General features: G+C 42.4%; 1 protein-coding gene across 1 annotated transcript in view; it reads right to left on the bottom strand.

The window, feature by feature from the left end:
* LOC145394919 (advanced glycosylation end product-specific receptor-like) overlaps positions 1 to 21,429 on the bottom strand; it is a 263,707-nt gene that overhangs the window by 193,836 nt on the left and 48,442 nt on the right. The window contains exon 2 of the mRNA XM_080268669.1: positions 13,011 to 13,264. Within this exon, the coding sequence (XP_080124795.1) occupies positions 13,011 to 13,264 (254 nt within the window). The remainder of the gene's footprint in view (positions 1 to 13,010; positions 13,265 to 21,429) is intronic.

Genomic DNA, 21,429 nt, shown 5'->3' with positions numbered 1-21,429 from the left:
GATTTAATGAAATTCAAATCCTTAAACTGTTCCCTGCCCCGGCCGGGATTTGAACCTGGGTCCGTTAGAACTGCAGGCCACCTCTCTACCGATTGAGCTACGCCTCCCACGTTATACACCAGTCATGTCTCTTATCACTTTCACTAGAGTTTGGCTGCTCAGACACTGTCACTGAATTCTCCACTCATGCAGTCACTTTCACCTTCTCTTCATGGGCAGAGAAATCACAGTCACTATGGGAATATGGGGCAGGGGAGCGAGCCAACCAAGGAGAGGGTGGCGGCCCAGAGTCAGCTGCATCCCCTCCAGTGTCCTCTCATCAAGGGGCGACGGGACTATTCGTGGGGGCATCGTCCTCCAGAGTGGGCTGAGGTCTGGCGTAGTGAAGGGCCCCGCACTGGAGGGGCTTGGTACAGGGGTCTGGCCCTCGGGACTGGGGCCAAAGATTCTCTGAAGGCGCTCCTGTAGGCGCCTGGTGCGGGAAGGGCATTGCTTCTCCTCCGGATTGGAGAGGCCACACCCTAGAGTGCTAGGGGTGGCATGGAGAGCCCGTCTACTGTGGTCTCACTCACACTGCTTCGCCGTCAGGGTAGGGCTGTGGCATGGCGAGCAGTAGGAGTCCGACAGGCATTGACCCCCCTCTGGCACCGGCTGGAGGGAGTGTAGCCCCAGGGTCAAGACGGATCCTCTCCACCAGTCCTTGATGGAAAGGTTCTCCTCCTAGAGACTGCCTTAGTCGGGGGAGCCAAGGGTGGGACTTCCTCTGCCACCAGAGGGGCGGCTCGAACAGGGGTCTCCCTCAGGTAGTGAAGTCAATGGGGGTGAGGGACTTTTAAGACACCCCTCCCTGGCGCAGCTACCGGCCGTCGCTGAGGTCCTAGCGCAACTGGAGGAAGGCTGCTACAAGCCGTTCCTTTCCCATCGGTGCACCAACCGGCCATCACCGGGGCCCGACTTCAAGGGTGTCCCTCAAGTTGTGGAGTCACAGAGGGCAAGGGGCTTTTGAGGCGCCCCTCCCTGGGTAGGCTACCAGCTGTCACCGAAGTCCCTTGGGCAATGGGAGGCGGGCGGCTACAGGCTGTCCCTTTCCTATTGGTGTGGCAACTGGTCGTCACCAGGGCCCAACTCAGTTATGGGACCACAGGCGAAGTACAGCTCCCGGTCGTCACCTGCCTGTGGGCATGGCTGCCGGCCGTTGCTGAAGTCCCATATGAGGGGCGACATGTAGGCGAAGGGCAGCTACAGGCTGTTCCTTGTATACTGGTGTGGCTGCCGGCCGTCACTGGTGTCGTGCCCCTCGAGGCAACTGCAGAAGGAGAAGGAGTATCGTTCTCTCCCCACGTGCGGCAACCGGCCATCACGGGTTCTGCAGGGGGGGTGGGCAGCATTATGAGCGGCTGATGGCCGTCTCTTAAGGGTGAGGCTACCGGCCGTCACTGTTGCATGGCTGCAGGCCATTGGTTTTAATGTGCAGCAACCAGCCATCACTGTTGCATGGATACTGGCCGTTGCAGGGGCATGGTTACAAACCGTTGCTTTTGATGTGCGGCTACCGGCCGTCACTAGGGTGCTGTCTGGAGCTATGTTTCTAGATCCACCATGATCCTGATGCAGGCTGGGTTGGTGGAAAGGTAATGCACCCAGACTGAGATGTTCGCGCCAGGTGCATTCCATAGAATAGGGTCGCACGGCTGTAAGCGATATATGTCCATATTGCACGGACGCTGCACGCGCCCTACTTACCCCTCCGTTGTTGCCTCCTGGGGGTGTCATGATGCCCTCAGCTGTTACTGTTTCATATATATATATATATATATATATATATATATATATATATATATGTGTGTGTGTGTGTGTGTGTGTGTATGTGTATAGATCACGTGCGACATGATAACTTTAAATTTTCAGGAATTGCAACAAGTAAAAATATCTGTCTGTGCATTTGTTTGTTTCCTTCATAAGAACGGTAATAGATATTGACCTAATTCTTATTGCATTAGGTCGTGATAAGACCAGGGAGTGTCTGAAAACTTAAAATAAAATAATGACGACCACCCACAACGATACAAAGCAAAATTGTCGGAAATTGTGACACACTAAAATTTACAGAAAAAAATCAACTATTAAATCAGAAGTGGTCACTGTTGGCTCAACGGTATGGAAACAAAGCTAATAATATTTGCAAACATTTTCAGATGGAAAAGTTTTGCAAATTTTTGTGGACAAGGACTATTTTATAATAAAATCAAGCTGTGTTTGTATGTGGCAGTCTGTGAGTTTGTTTGTTTCTTTCACGAGAACGATAATAGATATGGACCTAATTATCTCTGCAAAGTAGGTTATGTTTTCACTCCTGTCCGTTTGTTTGTTTGTTGGTTTGTTGGTTTGTGAGCAAGATTACACAAAAACTACTGGACGGATTTCCACGTAACTTGGTAGAAAAATGGGCCTTGGCCCAGAATAGATTCCATTAAAAATTTGGTGTAGATCCAGATAAAGGTGTGGATCTAGGAATTTTTTTTACTTTCCTTAACATTGCAAGACAGGGCATTTTTCTACATTTTTGTAAATTTTTCAGTGAATACTGGATGGATGTTGATGGCGGACATATGTGCTCTCTGCATGCCATTCTAGTTCTTTATCCATTAGGTCAGTGTAAGTGCAGCGAGTATCAGAAAAATACCAAATTAAAATTTTTGTGATCGCCCACGATGCATCAGTGGGAAATTTTCAGAAATTGTGATACGTGAAAATGTCTGTCTGTGTGTTTGTTCGTTTCTTTCACGGGAACGGCGATAGATATTGACCTCATTCCTTGTGCATTCGGGCAGGATAAATCCAAGGAGTGTCTGTAAAATATCAAAGAGTAAATTGGCAATTGCATGCAATGCGAGAGAGCATAATTGTTGGAAGCAGCAACACTCAAAAATATGTAAAAATAATTTTTCTTCACTTTTTGGTAAGAATTGGTCATTGTGGGCTTAGTAATGATATGAAGGCAAGGTGTCTGCAAACACTTTGTGATGGGTAGGCTATTACATAGTCCGGCAAATTTTTGCATGTTGAATGTTTGGCTATCTCCCTGTGAACCTTCACCTTCAACGGTTTACTCTCATTATCTAAGGGTTTCATTTTTGCTATACATTATCCGTTTCACCAACTTTGGTTCAAATCAGATCAAAACCGTCTGAGTTGACTAGGATCAGTGGCTTTGATGTTTGAGCTTATCTCACCTTCATTTCACTGATCTAAAACTTCAATCACTCTATTATTGTTTTAACCTAAGGCCTTCCAAAAAACTGAGTCTAAATTGGACAAAACTATTTAAATTAACCTTGTAATGTGACCTTGACCTTTGGTCTATTGTTCTAAATAAGAGAAAGTTAACCTTTAGGGTGGTCCTCAACTCATACGTTAAAGTTAATCCAAATCCGATCAAAACTCTTTTACCTATTTAGTTTATGCAGAGGCACAAGGACTGAAGATTGATCTAGGAATGTGGCCTAAACCTTTCATTGTCCACAATACTGAATATCTCTGTTCTTGCCTGACCCTTAGGGCTTCCACTAAGAAACCTTCAAATCAGACCAAAACTGTCTGACATGACGTTGCCTTGTGACACTGGCCTTTCAACTCTCCCCTTGACATTGAATTTGACTGAATGTGCTCAAATTCGAATCATTGTATTCTTTCCATAACGTTTAAGTATTGTTCACAAATTTTGGTCTAGATTGGATAAAACCTCATTATGCTGATCATGTCCTGCGATTTTGACATTTGAAGCTGTGCTCTAATAAATGGATCTACTCCTTGTCTGCCTCTCAACCATCTCACCACGTTTGGTTAAAATTAGATAAGAACTGTTTAAGTTATTTGGTTAATAATCACAACACGGCTTCAGATTTGAACTTCCCTTTTCTCAGAATTAAGTCTTTTCATTTTTGCGCTACCCTCAGCCATTTATCCAAGTTTGGTCAAAATAGGATATCAACTTTTAAACCTAGTTTTGCAGGGTCATTTTTTGACTTGGCAGCATGTTTTGACCACTGACCTATTGCTCAAAAAACAATACCGGTAGGTTTCCTCATGACCTGTCCCTCAATGTGCGCACGCACACACACACACACACACACACACACACACACACACACACACACACACACACACACACACACACACACAAGGCAAGAAAAAGATATTGACATTTTAATATATCACCCTCCATTCGGCAAAAGCGACCATACAGTTCTAAACTGCAACTTCAGGATTGCATATGACATAGTTAACATCAATGAAAGTTACAGAGCCTAAACTATAAAAAGGGAAACTATCATGACCTAAACAAGTACTTCTTAGACACTGATTGGGAAAAGGAGCTAAGAGGACAAGATTTAAATCCCATACATAAAAAAATCTATGAACTTTATGAAATAGGAGTCCAGAAGTACATTCCACAGCACAAAGAAGCAGAAAAGAAAATAAAGAAATGGTTCAACAGACTGTAAAAAATCAAAAGAAAAAAGAGATTTGTTGTGGAATAGATTCAGAAGACACAATAGTGAAAGGGCGTATAACAACTATAAACAGGCAAGAAACGATTATACAAGAATAAGGAGGGAAGCCCAAAAACAGTTTGAGGAGGATATCATAAATAGAAGTAGTGATCAAACGAAGGTATTTTACCGCTACATCAGAAGCAAAACCAAAGTAAAAGATAAAATACAATCCATTACGGACGAGGGAATCACCTATACACAAGAGAAGGATATTTGTGAAGCACTAAACAAGAATTTCCAATCAATTTCTACAGAGGAAATAAAATTTGAGAGGGATTATGTGGAACATGCAAGCCCACACATACTACCAGATATACAAATATCAGAAAAAAGAAATACAGGAGGAGTTAAGTAAATTAGACAAAGGAAAAGCAAATGGTCCTGATGAAATTTCATGTTGGGTGCCACATGAATGTGCAAAGGAGTTAAGTAAACCTTTATCTTCAATTTTCAAGAAATCCTTGAGACAAGGTAAACTACCTGATGTTTGGAAGAAAGCAAACATTGTTCCGTTATTCAAGAGAGGGAATAGACAAAATCCACTCAACTACCGACCACTATCACTAATCAGTGTTGTAAGCAAGGTATTAGAAAAGTTTATAAGAAAAGCTTGGGTAAATCATCTAGAAGAGCACAGTATGATAACAGAAAGAGAGTTTGGTTTCAGAAAAGGAAAATCATGTGTTACTAATCAGTTGAGCTACTATGACAGAGTAACAGACACATTACAGAAAAGAGAAGGATGGGTAGACAGTATCTATTTAGAGTTCAAGAAAGCATTTGACAAAGTACCAAACCAAAGACTTTTATGGAAACTGTACCATCAAGGAGGAATCCGAGGCAAACTGTATTGCTGGATGAAAGATTTTCTCATAAAAAGAGAAATGAGAACAGTACTAAGGGGAAGTTACTCATCATGGAGAGAAGTGACTAGCAGAATTCCACAGGGCTCAGTGCTGGCACCAATCATGTTTTTAGTGTACGTAAATGATATAGACAGTAACACTGGAAATGAAAGCTGTCTAAATATGTTTGCAAATGATGCAAAAATACAAAAGAGAATTACTATCACAGACTCTTGTAAAGAGCTACAAGAAGAATTAAATAAACTTAACGAATGGAGTAATAAATGGCAAATGGAATTCAATGTGGACAAGTGTCATGTAATCAAGTTTGGTAAAAGTGGAAAAAGACCTGAGTGGGATTATAAGTTAGGAAATAAAACCCTACACACATCAGAAAGAGAGAAGGACCTAGGTGTGATTATCAATAACAGACTATCTCTGGCTGACCACACGAGTGAGAGTGTACGGAACATGTATACACTGCTTGCAAATATGAGAATAGCGTTCATATACATAAATGAAGACATGCTAAGAAGGATAACAAAATCATTCATTAGACCAACCCTGGAATATGCATCAGTAGTCCGGAGTCCTCATCTCAAATAGCACATTGACAAGATTGAAAAAGTTCAAAGGGCTGCTACAAGATGGATACCAAGCTTAAGGGACCTAAGCTACGAAGAAAGACTAAATAAACTGAATCTACCAACACTACAGGAGAGAAGGAAAAGAGGTGACATGATAATGCTATATAAGTGCATATCAGGGAAGGAGAAAATAGACATAAATGATTACTTAACATATGGAGAAGCATCAGCAAGAGGACACTGCATAAAACTGCATAAGAAGAGAGGTGATAAAGACGTAAGGAAATTCATTCCCAAACAGAGCAATTGATCAATGGAATGCACTACCGACTGAAATAGTGTGTGCCAAAACAATTCACAAATTTAAGGATATGTACGATAAATATGGTTTAAGACACGGGACAGTACGAGCTTGACTCATTCCTGTAAAGATACAATTAGGTAAGAACAATTAGGTAAGGTAAGAACACACACACACACACACACACACACACACACACACACACACAGACGCACACACACAGCTCAAAGTATAACATCCCCTTTCGCATCGCGAGTCGTGGTATTAGTAAAACAACACATTATTAACAAATCACAAACATCACATAAAAGTTACTAATAAAGGAAATATATTAAAAAGAAAAAAATAGCCCCCCAAATTTATACTCTATTCCATTTTTTCCCGGTGGTTTTCCTGCAGCTGGATCCAAGTGTCCGCCAGTAACATATGATCGGCCAGACACAAACAGTAGCATATCGTGAAGTAGATAACACGGGTATGAAAGGGATGTGTATATTCTCAGGACTTTGTATATTTATAACTAATGATTTATTTAATACCGACATACTACTGTACCATATGCAGAATATGTGTATGTCAGAGAATGATGGTCTGAGTTATCCCTTCCTCAAGCCGGCCATGTACGTGTAGAATTAACTATATTTAATAATATAACCTGCCCTAACGCCGTCTTGTACTGCCGCACTTCACCCCGCACAATGTCATCACTAGGTACCATATAAGTGTGTGTATAGGAGAGGGACAGCCATAATTAACATTTCTTCATGCTGGCCTGATCAGAAGTGAACTTAATCGTCGAGGTACCATCACACCTTCTTCCGCACACAGTCAATCATGTGGGAGAATGAGAGCAAGATCTGACTCGCCCACTCTAACGCCGTTGTGGTATATATAGTCAGCCAAAAAAGTCGTGTCTTCTTTCCGAACCCCGCAAATATTCGAACAGATAAGTCCAAGTAGAATGGATAGCGTCACAAGTCTGGCAACTGTGTCGGACCAGACTGTGGTGGGGGTGAGTGGTTTGGGGGTGGAGGTGGATTAATGAAGAATGTGTGTGCTGTAGTTGTTGTTGGCTGTGTAGTCTAGCATTACATCGCATAGTAAAGGTGCTAAATGTGATATTACACTTGACTTAATACCTGTAAATAATGAAATGTATCGTCAGCCAGAAATAATGCCTAGATCGTGTAGCCAATCAAAAGTTAAATGAAACGACGAGGTGCAACGCCACCCACTCCCCACTTTTCTGCCACACCCCCTCCGTCGGGTATCAACAAGCCATATGGCATCGGAATAAAGGACAGAAAGCTGTGTTTTTACAGTATGTTTACTTCTGAACATGGCAGGATATATACCGTATGTGGCGTGGCAGACGCATTCGGTGCCTTCACAGTAATAGCAAGAAAAACATTCCACAAGTGGTTAGTGTTTTGGTAAAAGGGTGAGGGAAACCCATAGATATAAATAAGTCTAGACGCCGCATGACACTACTTGAGATGCGTCTGCCTGGCCGCCATCTTGGAACGGTCGAGGCAGACGATGTCGTGTTCCTAGCAATGGGCAAAGTTGACCACCATTTACCTAGAAATCCTGCAGCACTGCTGCTTTTAGGTGTAGAATGCGTCGGAACATATCAAGAGTGACACCGATAGCATGAGCGGTTGAACTGTCTGGTTATGCAAACGTCCCTCAGCTGCTTCCCTATCCCCAGAAAGGAGGATGGTGGTTTGTAGAAGGGAAATTTAAACCTGCAGTCCACCGAGTTCAAGTTTCAGATGAACCAGGAACCACAACCATGACCACCACACCAACAGCCACCACCACCACCACCACAACAACAACAACAACAACAACACCTCCACCACCACCACCACAACAACAACAACCACAACACCTCCACCACCACCACCACCACCACAACAACAACAACAACCATAACAATGACAAACACCACCACCACAATAACAAAAATCACCACCACCACCACCATAACAACAACCACCACGACCACCACAACAACAACAAAACCATCACCACCACCACCACCACAACAACATCAACCATAACAACAACAATCACCATCACCACCACAACAACCACAACAACAAAATCCACCATCACCACCACTACAACCACCACCACCACCACCACAACAACAACAACAACAACCACTGCCACCACCACAACCACAACAACAACCACCACCACTACCACCACCACCACAACAACCACCACCACCACCACCACCACCACCATAACAACAACAACCACCATAACAACAACAACAACAACAACCATAACAACAACAACCATAACAACAACAACAACCATAACAACAACAACCATAACAACAACAACCATAACAACAACAACAACCATAACAACAACAACCATAACAACAACAACCATAACAACAACAACCATAACAACAACAACAACCATAACAACAACAACCATAACAACAACAACCACAACAACAACCATAACAACAACAACCACAACAACAACAACCATAACAACAACCACAACAACAACAACAACCATAACAACAACAACAACCATAACAACAACAACAACAACAACCATAACAACAACAACAACCATAACAACAACAACAACAACCATAACAACAACAACAACCATAACAACAACAACCATAACAACAACAACAACCATAACAACAACAACAACCATAACAACAACAACAACAACCATAACAACAACAACAACCATAACAACAACAACCATAACAACAACAACAACAAAAACCATAACAACAACAACAACCATAACAACAACAACAACAACAACCATAACAACAACAACAACCATAACAACAACAACCATAACAACAACAACCATAACAACAACAACCATAACAACAACCATAACAACAACAACCATAACAACAACAACAACCATAACAACAACAACAACCATAACAACAACAACAACCATAACAACAACAACCATAACAACAACAACAACCATAACAACAACAACAACCATAACAACAACAACAACCATAACAACAACAACAACCATAACAACAACAACAACCATAACAACAACAACAACCATAACAACAACAACAACCATAATAACAACAACCATAACAACAACAACCATAACAACAACCATAACAACAACAACCATAACAACAACAACCATAACAACAACAACAACCATAACAACAACAACAACCATAACAACAACAACAACCATAACAACAACAACAACCATAACAACAACAACAACCATAACAACAACAACAACCATAACAACAACAACCACCACCACCACCACCATAACAACCACCACCACCATAACAACAATAACAACAACCATAACAATAACAATCATAAAAACAACAACAATAACAACAACCACACCACCACAACAACCACCACCACAACCACCACCACAACCACCACCACCATCACCACCACAACAACAGCAACAACCGCCCTCATCACCATAACAACCTCCACCACAACAACAGCAACAACCGCCACCACCACCATAACAACCACCACCACAACAGTCACCACCACCACATCAACAACCACCACCACCACCATCAAAACAACTACCACCAATTGGTAGAGAGGTGGCGTGCGGTCCTAACTGACCCAGGTTCAAATCCCGGCTGGGGCAGGGAACAGTTTTAGGATTTGAATTTCATTAAATCAGCCTTTACTGATCTACCAGAAGACCCGCCGACATGTGGTAAAAATACCCTCGCTAATACCAATACACCAGTCCTGTATGAGACAGCCCTAGGATGTATTCAGTATGGACGGTGGGTGTTAGCGCCGAAGTGGTGACATGTAGAAGTGTATGGTATGTAGGAGGACTGCTGGGCCTTGATAGCAGGCTGTGAAGCCTATGCCCAGAGTCGGACATTAAAAAAAAAAAAAAAAAAAAAAAAAAAAAAACATCCACCACCACAACCACCACAACAGCAACAACAACCACAACCATCACAACAACAATCACCACGACAACAACAACCACCACCACAACAACAACAACCACCACCATCACCACAACCACCACCACATCAACCACTACCATCACAATAACCACCACAACAACCACCACAAAAGCAACACCACCATCACAACAACCACCATCACTACAACCACCACCACCACGACAACCACCACCACGACAACCACCACCACAACAACCACCACCACAACAACCACCATTACAACCACCACCACAACAACCACCACCACAACAACAACCACCACAACAACAACCACCACAACAACCACCATTATAACCACCATCACAATAACCACCACCACCACAACAACAACAACCATCACCACAAAAACAAGCACCACCACAAAAACAACCACCACAGCAAAAACAACCACCACCACAAAAACAACCACCACCACAACAACAACCACCACCACAACAACAACCACCACCACAACAATCACCACCAACACAACAATCACCACCAACACAACAGTCACCACCAACACAACAGTCACCACCAACACAACAATTACCACCACCACAACAACATCAACAAAATCCACCATCTCCATCACCACAACAACAAAAATTACCATCATCACCACCATAACGACAACAAAAACCACCTTCACCACCACCACCACAACAGCAACAACCACCACTACCAATACAATAACCACCATCACCACCACAACAAAAACCACCATTACAACAAAATCCACCATCACCACCACCACAACAATAACCACCATCACTACCACCATGACAATAACCACCACCACCACCACCACGGCAATAACCACCACCACCACCACCACGGCAATAACCACCATCACCACCACCACGGCAATAACCACCACCACCACGGCAATAACCACCATCACCACCACCATGGCAATAACCACCATCACCACCACCATGGCAATAACCACCATCACCACCACCATGGCAATAACCACCATCACCACCACCACAACAATAACCACCATCACCACCACCACAACAATAACCACCATCACCACCACCACGGCAATAACCACCATCACCACCTCCACCACAGCAACATTCATTTTCATAGTCTGAAGTCACTCTAAAACAAGCCCCACTATTACATGTTTGACCGTTCCAAGATGGCGGCCGCACAGACGCACCGCTGCCGTACTGAAGAATGGGCGATGCGGCATCTAGTCTTATTTATATCTATGGGGAAACCCAGCCACAGGCGTTACGCAAGGTGATGAAACCAAGATATACACCCACCAGCATATAGTCATATCTTCACAGTCATTCAGTTATTTATACTGGACGACGGGAAATAGAGGTGAGATTCTAGTTATCACTAATAAAAGCTGTTTTACATAATATTCGTGACATTTCATTAAATTCCAAACCCTTATTATGAAACGTATTCCACCGTTATTCTGTCCTCTGAAGTATTCCAAATATCAAAGATGAATTAGCCATGACAACCCATGTATATGAAACCGCAGTATATTTTGCTTACATGAAAATTCATGATGAATGATGCATATGCAGACATTTAGTGACATAACAGTGATGATAGTTGACTATAACCCTATTACCCAGTATGTTATTCCCAACAATTTCCACCAGACAGTAATACATGACACCCCAAACCACTCACCCCCACCACCGTCTGGTCTGACACAGTTGCCAGACTTGTGAAGCTATTTCTGCTGCTTCGATTTATCTGTTCGAATATTTACTTGGTTCGGAAAGAAGAAACAACTCTTTTGGCTGACTATACCATCCCACCTCCCACTGCACAACGTCATATATGAGGGAGAGTGATAGCAAGAACTGACTCGCCTACCCTAACGACGGTGTGGTACAATTGCCTCAAGGAGTTCCTATACCCCTTGTGTTACCTCCTGTCAAGATGTGGCAACGTCATAGTAGTAGTGCAAATATCTATGAATGAATGAGTATTCTTACAAGAATGACAAACTTGAGTATTACGTATGTACAATATGCCAGACGTCATAATGGCTGGCAGCATTATGTAAATAGGGGAGTGATTAAAACATCACCATAAACAACATTTATTACGCGTATGTTAATACAGAATACCAGTAGGAATATAAATTCATACGTACCCATCACTCATGTCCGTCATTACAGTACGAATGTCCGTTCTTTTATAAATACTTACGCTACTACTGCGATGGTGCCACATCTTGACAGAAGGTAACACAAAGGATACAGGAACTCCTTGAGGCAACTGTATCACTGCACCTTACCCTGCACGCCGTCATACATGAGGGAGAGTGACAGCAATTGACTCGCTCACCCTAACTCAGTCGTAGTTGGTACCATCGTACTTCACCTGTCATTACCAAGGACAGGCGATAAGGGTAAGTGTGTAGGAGGGAAAGTGACAGCCAAAATTAACCTACCCTTGCGCTGGCTAAGTACGCAAAGGTAAGATCAGTACCTATCCTAACGCTGCCGAGGTAGTATCATCGCATCTTTCCTTGCACTGTCACGTATGAGGGAGGATGAGATCCAGAATTAATCCTTACCCATGCTGGCAAAGTATGAAGAGTTGAATCTATCTTAATACCTTCATGGTCCACCACTGTTTCTCACCCTGCACAATGTCATCACCAGGCACGGGTATATGTGTATGAAGTAGAGTAACAGCTTAAATATTAATCTTCCCACATGCTAGCTAAGTATGAAATGGCAAGGCTGGAGTCCGTACCCTGACGCCATCGTGGTACCATCGCACCTCGCCCTGCACACTGTCATCGCCAGGTACGGGTGTGACTTGGTCGGGCACCTCACATTCGAGCACCAACTCCTGCCCCCGCACCACCACCCGCTCCTCCACCACCCCACCACCACCGCCCCCGGCCTCCTCCACCAGCGCCTCCCCGGGGGCGTCCGTCACGTTTACTGCCAAGGCAGCATCAGCAGTCTCCCTCCGACCACCCCCGTGGCGCAGGTACCGCACATCTGCAAGTAGCGGTGATTGGGCTATGAAAGGTGAAAGATGGTTACACTGGATGAAGTTGGTCAGGAGAGGTGAGGTTAGATTAATGTAGGTTAATTTAGATTAGGGTACTATCAGCATCTGCATAATCTGTTTCTCATTCACCACCGCCGTGATGCAGGCATTTCATATCTGGAAGTAGAAGAACATAAGTTAGTTTGTCAGTATCACAGTTATCAGTATCCAGTTTCATATCATTATCAACATCACCACCATCATCAGTGGTGCCATCAGCAGCAGCATCAAAAATAACATCGTCATCAACACAATTGTCATTAGCAGAGAGGATAGTGTTTGGAAACTCCCTGTACTGTTGTTTGCAGATGATACTGTGTTGTTGAGTGAAGACGAAGGGGAGCTGCAAGGCTTGGTGGATGAGTTTGAGAGAGTGTGTAAGAAACGGAACCTAAAGGTGAATGTAGGGAAGAGTAAAGTGATGGTCTTTGAGAGAGGTGAAGTCAGTGAATGTACAGCGAGGTTGGATGGTGAGGAATTGGAAAATGTGAGTACGTTTAAGTATTTGGGTAGTGTGATGAGTAAGGATGGAGGTTTGGAGGGTGAAGTGCTTGAAAGGGTACAGCAGGGAAGAAAGGTTGCTGGTTCCTTAAAAGCAGTGATAAGAAACAGGGAAGTGAGCATGGAAGTAAAAAAGTTACTACATGACAGTATTGTGATACTAACTCTAACGTACGGAAGTGAAGCTTGGACATTGTTGGAAGGACACAAGTCAAGAGTGAGAGCAGTGGAAATGAGTTATTTAAGAGGAGCCTGTGGAGTCACGTGGAGAGACAGGCTGACGAATGAGGATATAAAGGAGCGTTGTGGTGTGGATGTGGATGTGATAGGAAGCGTTGTGAGGAACACACTGAGGTGGTTTGGCCATGTGGAGAGGATGGAGGGTGAAAGATTGACGAAGAGAGTGTATGTGAGTGAGGTGGAGGGTGGAAGAGGGAGGGGGAGACCGAGGATGAGATGGAGGGATGGGGTGGAGAGGTATATGAGAGAGGGGGGTGTGAGTTGGGAGCAGGGCAGTGAAATGGCGGGGGACAGGGCGACTTGGAGGCGATTTGTTTGTGGCCACCCCAAACGGGATTGAGGCGTCTGGCAATAGATAGATAGATAGATAGCTACAACATCATAATTATCGTCATTATCATCAACAACAACAGCTTCCCGATGACTAGCTCAATCATGCTGGCGTTGCACATCTAGAAGTGGGATAAAGGTTCCTTTATCATCAACACCATCATCATGAACAACAGCAGCACCCAGGATCTTGTTTCCAAGGAAGAAGGATGAAAGTTATGACAAATTAGAGAAATTTCTTCACAAAAGCCCTGGTGCTTTTTTTCTTTTTTTCTTTTTTAGGTGATATTCCTGTCTCCCAATAAATGGATCAAAGCGACTCGACCTACTGCATCATGTAACGCCTGCAGCCGGAGAACGTAGTTTGTACTGTATTCTTTCTAACACCAGAGGATTTTACTCAGCTAGGACATGACCTCAAATGGTGAAGACGTTGACTGAACCTGTATCCATTCCGTCCAGTTTTAAAATTTTCTCCAAAGCTCAGTAAAATCGTTAGGAGGTAGCACGGTTACAACAAATCACGCGCTCAGTCTGAATGGGCTAAACATCAATGGTACCGCCAGTGACAGTACCATAAGTTAGGGTCAGTTCCAGTTGGAATAAGCGCGTGAAACTGCAAGCAAAATTCTTGCAGAAAACACGGATATTTGTTCCGATTTCTCGTGGACTTTGTGACTATTATACACCATAAGCTCTGGCCTGCCAGTCCATAGAAAAATGTTCAATTTACAGTAACATTTATCAGTAGAAATTCAGGTAATCCAATTCATCTATTGCTCACCTCATAAAAAGTTTGACATGTAACTGTAGCAGGTAAGAGCCAATCACATATTACCACCGTCGAGACGTAGGAGCCAAAGGTAAGGCTACCATAGTTCAGTCCATCTGAGGGTAGATGATTTCCCTACTCCCTCTAGTGTTAGTATATGATCGACGAGCCTCCGGTTACCTGTTAAGGACCGATCCAATACAAATGGCTAGACTGTCATTCCAACTGTAGTAATCTAACCACAGAGCTAGCAGACCCGTGTAACACTTAACAATGTGCTGATCATTATAACCTCATGACTACTGTCCACCCGGCCATATGTTTATCGAGATTTTTGTTAATTACTGAACTGTTAGCTATACTGTCAGTCTCACCACGGCTTTCACCTGCTGTTATTGCATTAGAATTTTGCGTGCAAAGAGATCCAGCCTTTTCGGTAATATCCAGTACTGGACTTACATTTGTTTTTGACAGTACGAGACGCTTCCTTAAGGAGTATCAAGATAGTACACATTTAACCAGGCAGCATGAGTCTACGGTTGCTGTACAAGTATTTTTTATAGAAGCAAAAAGACCCAGTTAGTGTCAGTAACGTGTTGCAAATCGTTTAATCTTTAATATATATATATATATATATATATATATATATATATATATATATATATATATATATATATATATATATATATATATATATATATATATATATATATATATATATATATATATATATATATATATATACTGTGTATATACTGTATATATGATATACTATAGCACTAGCCGGGTGTGTGTGTGTGTGTGTGTGTGTGTGTTTTGGGCAGCCAAACCTATACATTCAAATCGCACCAAAACTGGCACAAAAATCGCAAAAAATTCGCTGATGTGAAAAAAATTGGTCTCATCACGATTGAAAAACTTTTATTATATTTAATGAGCCATCACATTTTGACCAAAAAACGCTGCTCCAGGCGCCCGGCATAGGATCTCTAGAATTTTTTGCCCATAGATACAACTGATATAAACTATAGCAGGGCGAGGGCCCTCCGCCGGAGCAAGTGCGAGGGGCCCAAAGGGCCTACGAGCACTTGTATATATATATATATATATATATATATATATATATATATATATATATATATATATATATATATATATATGTATATATATATTATATTGCCAGACGCCTTAATCCCGTAAGGGGTGGCCACAAACAAATCGCCTCCATGTCGCCCTGTCCCCCGCCATTTCACTGCCCTGCTCCCAGCTCACACACCCATCTCTCATATACCTCTCCACTCCATCCCTTCATCTCATCCTCGGCCTACCCCTCCCTCTCCCCCCCTCCATCTCACTCACATACACTCATCGTCAGTCACTCTCCGGCCATATATATATATATATATATATGATACTGTAACTGGGAGAATTGGCACATCTGCTTTGTACGCGCAAAAACAGAGCATTTAAGAGTAGGCCAAGACATTACTGTAATATGAAACCGGACTTCCAACTCCATTAACCCTTTGTCGGCCAGAAGTCTCCTTCAACTGAGTAATACCTTCTAGCGTCAGCCTGAAACTTATTGAAATATCTAAATGAAGCTCAGCACCACAAAAGGTTTGATGTTAGGTACACGACATCAGTGTGCCAGGACACCCAGATCTAACGGATAAGGTTCACACCACCCAAAATCACGCTGTAAAGTTCACACCACCCAAAATCACGCTGCAAGGTTCACACCACACAAAATCACGCCATCAGGTTCACGCCACATAAAATCACGCTTCAAGGCTCACACCACACAGAAATCACGCTGTCAAAAACCACAGCATTTGGTCATCATCATCACCATCATCATATTTCGCAAAAGATAAAGGGCAAGATAATATTTAGACAGAAAGAAAAAGTAATAATGCAACAAGGTTATCAACACATGGTATAAAGGGCCAAACAGTTATTCGTTCAACAGTATAGCCAAAAGAATCCTGACTCCATCACATTAACACAACTGCTTGCACACTTTTTTTTTATGTTTTTCCTTATGCGTGTACATGCACTGCATATATTGTAACATCTGCTAAATACTAAAACATGTCGACTAGCCACAGAGACAAAACATACCCATTACTTGATCTGCCAATTCCGCAGAGGGAGAAAAGGCTTTAAAATGATGCATTTCCAAATTTGCTTATGTCTGTATCAGAGTAAGTCCCTCATTTTTCGGTTTCTCATAACATGATCTAAATCATGTTTTTGTTTTTTCTTTAAAATAATGGAAATTATGACGATAAGCAGTTATATGGATACATGTTATGGCTGTATGTGGTTGATTTATATGTTGTAATGGCATGTGGCCGTTGCATTACTGTGGTATATGTATACAAGGTATATGTTATTATGGTGTGTACTGAGCGAGATATACTGTGATGGTGTGTGGCAAAAGTTGTTTGTTGTGATGGGTCGTTGGTCGTTGCTAGGTATTTCTTATATGAGTGAGACTAGTTGTGTGGTAACTGCGTTACGTATGCTGCATTAAAACAGGATTGGACAGGATGTGGAGTTGTGTAATATGAGTTACTTAACTGACGATGCGTGCTTGAATTGTATGTTATGGTGCATGGTAAAGTTATAGTCTGTGATGATTTATGGAATAGGTTATGTATTGTGATGGTGGGTGGCATTAGTTATATGCTGTGCAGCATAGAGGGCCACACACAACTATGCAAGTGTTTTCATGGAGGGTGAGGAATAAAATCATGAACAAAAATATATAGTCAAAATGTTTTCAGTAGATGTGGCAAGGCATGTAGATTTGCCACCTGAGATGGTAACTTTCTTTGTTCGCTGCTGCGTCCATATCAGAATGCGTATCTTAAACAGTACAGGGAAATCATCAAGAATATATAGTTGGAAGATACCAAAGCTTATCAAGAGTTACACGGAGAAGAATGGGGAGAGATATTGTGAAGACGGTTATGGAGTGAGGAAGCAACAGAGGAAGGAAGAGATAGGAAAGGGGAAAGATGGAGAAGGCAGGGTGAGCGAGACAGAGGAGATAGAAGGAGAGAGAGATGGAGATAAGAGAGTGAGACAGAGACGGGTAAAAAGGAGATATGGAGGAAGGAGATCGTGAAGGAGAGACAGAGGATGGATTTCGAGCGAGTTCGAAAGAAGACTGAGATTAAAAATAGCAAGTAGGAAGGAGAAGGAGGAAAAAGAAAGAAAGGGTAGTGGGAGGAAAAGACAGAGGAAGGAGGAGACAGATGGAGACAGAGCGAGAAAGGCTGAGTGATATTCAAGTTGCTAATGATGTCTATTATATAAATCTTTGTTTTATTTCTGCAACAGAGTGCTCATAGCCTTCTCGAATTATCCTCTTCTCCTAATGTTCTTATGTATACACTTTTTTATGTACCTGTCTATATAATGGAATAAACTATCTCCACAGCTTCTTTGGTTTAATACTATTATGTGTTCCTTACAAAAGTTTAATCATAAAATCAACCGTGTATATAAGATTAAAAACAATTTACTACCCATTTCCATTGCTTGGAAATAACCACTCTAAACGAAGAAGAAATGGACATAAAGCAGCATCAAACCATTCCCTGGTAAGCAGTTAAGAGGAAGTAGATGGGTTGTGGCCACCAACTGACGTCGGCATGGCTCCGCCCACCTGCGCGTGCATACAGCACCTCTTCTTTACACCATGAATGAACGTTTGAAGATAACGGTAATTAGACAACTCAGACCGTATTTTCGACAGTTAAGAAGGTTTCCTGTCATTTCTTCCTCATTAGTTTATTTCTGGACATGGCCTGGAAATATCCACGTGTATCCTGTATAATTAAGTAAATTAAACCGATATAAAAAGCAATTTGCAAGATGATATTAAGGTGAAATATGCAAAATACCATCACTGAGGAAAAGTAGTATTAGTCTCTTAAGGTGGCATGAGTATCAGCTGCATGACACAACTGGGGCCTTGTAAACTTTTCCATACAACGGTAGTGTATAAGACTGCCTGCATATACTTTTACTAGTCTTCGTCCACAAAAATTTATGGGAGTAACTAACAGCCTTTCCATCACAAAATGTAGCTGACATGTAATTGACTATTACTGCTCCCTACACACAACTCTTCTCAACAAGGTGGAGTTGAAGGCTTATCGCCTCATTAACTCTCCTCCTCTTACTGACTCCCTTCAATATTTGGTTCTTTGTCGCACTGTTGCATCTTTATCTCTCTTCTTTCGCTTCACCGCACTGTTGCAGCTTTATTTCTTTTATCTGGTACATCAGTGATCACTGTTCCTCTGAATGTTCTTCTTGCATCCCTCCACCACTGCGGCGGGCGTGTAGTTTCTGACTGCCAGGAAATTCTCATCCCATTTCTGTCCAACCCCCTAATGCAAGGGTTAACCGTTACTCCCAGTCCTTCATGTATGCAACAGATCATCTCTGGAACTGTCTTCCTCTGTCTGTATTTCCTACTAACTATGACCTCCAGTCATACAAACACAATGTATCCAGACATCTTGAAATGAATGGATCTCGAATTTAGCTCTATCTTGTTTTTTTTTTTTGTTCTTTTTTTACTTGGAGGGAGTAATCTTGAGTGCTCCTGGCCTTTGGTTCCTTCTACCTTATACAAAAAATACCATTATTATCGTTTCTATGCTGTTATTGAGCTCACGGTGATGAATTCTGACCAGAAAGTGAAACTAATGACTTGTGCATATTTAGGCGTGTTGTGATTCTGACAATTTCGCGCCGTCGCATCCAGCGCGATCGCCAATATTTCGGTTTGGTATTTTTCTGACACTCGCTGGACTTACCCAGACCTAATGCAAAAAGAATTAGGTTGATATCTTTTATCGTTCTCATGAAAGAAACGAACAAACGCACAGACAGACATTTTTGCGTGTTGCAATTTCCGACATTTTCACTTCGTCATGTCGTTCACGATCGCCAAAATTTTTGCCTGGTATTTTTCTGACCCTCCTTGGACGTAATCCGACCAAATGCAAAAAGAATTAGGTATATCTGTTATCATTCTTGTGAAAGAAACTCACAGACATTTTTGCGTGTAACAATTTCAGAAAATTTCCCGCTGTCGTGTCGCGGACAATCGCCAAAATATTTGTCTAGTACTTTTCTCACACTCCCAGGGCTTACTCCGACCTATCCTGTAATGCAAACAGAATTAGGTCGATATCTATTACCGTTCTCATGAAAGAAACTAACAAACGCACAGACTGAAACACATGCAAAGCTTGACTTTCTTATACGAGTATATTCGCTCACACAGAATTAACCTGGATATGAGCGATGATGTGAAAAAATATATATATATCATCATCAGCTGTTGAGGTCCACTGCAGGACTGGCCTATCCCTACCAAAGTAGGGACGATACAGCCAATGTATCTCTACCTAGTGGCTTAAGCTCTCTGGTAGAGACTGTATGTAGGGTGAGAAGTGCTTGTGAGTGTGACTGCAGTTTTGTAGTGGCTTTGGATGTGTGTGTAGTCTGTGAACCAAGTGTAATCGGCCCGCCTTAAGCCGATTGGGTGCAAGCATACTAGGATGCGACAATGGTTCAACCACAGCACCCATTGTGTCCGCCAAAGTAGCAAGTGGCTTGGTGAATGCTTCCCAAAGTTTTTACAACTCTGTCGGGAGGCGAACCCGCGCTCACCAGCGTGCGAAACGCACACTCTACCACTGTACCACAAAGGCTCCATATATATATATATATATATATATATATATATATATATATAACCTGTCAAAAATTATTTGTGATAATTTACGATTATGGAGACTTGGTCAGCGTAAATATTAGGGAACTTTATAAATGCTTCCGCTGGTTTCTTTTCCAGTCAGCTGTGAGGGTTTCTCTAACAGGCTGGAGGAATGGCAAGTGAGTGTGAATGTTGGGCCGGCAGAAGCTGAAAGAAAGGGAGACCGGAGCACTGCAAGAAGAAATACTCGTAGATTAAAGAGTAAGGTGGGTGATAAAAGAGTAAGAGAGAGAGGGATGGGGGAGGAATGAAAAATTGAATAGGAGAGAGGACGGGAGATGATAATGAGAGAAGGAGGGAGGAACAGCAGATGAATGGGTGAGAGGTAGAGGACATAGTAGATGCAAGGGTGATAGGAAGAGGGAAAAGTAAACAAAACGGTGAGTGGTTGGGGGAACATTAGATATAAGGATGAGAGGGAGGAGGAACATATGAAAGGATGAAAGGGATTGGAAAATTAG

This window comes from Coenobita brevimanus, chromosome 29, assembly GCF_032717465.1.
Source record: "Coenobita brevimanus isolate Jiangsu-jjx chromosome 29, ASM3271746v2, whole genome shotgun sequence".
Classification (NCBI taxonomy): domain Eukaryota; kingdom Metazoa; phylum Arthropoda; class Malacostraca; order Decapoda; family Coenobitidae; genus Coenobita; species Coenobita brevimanus.
Note: the sequence above shows the minus strand (reverse complement) of the source record. Positions and strands in the feature narration are given on the sequence as shown.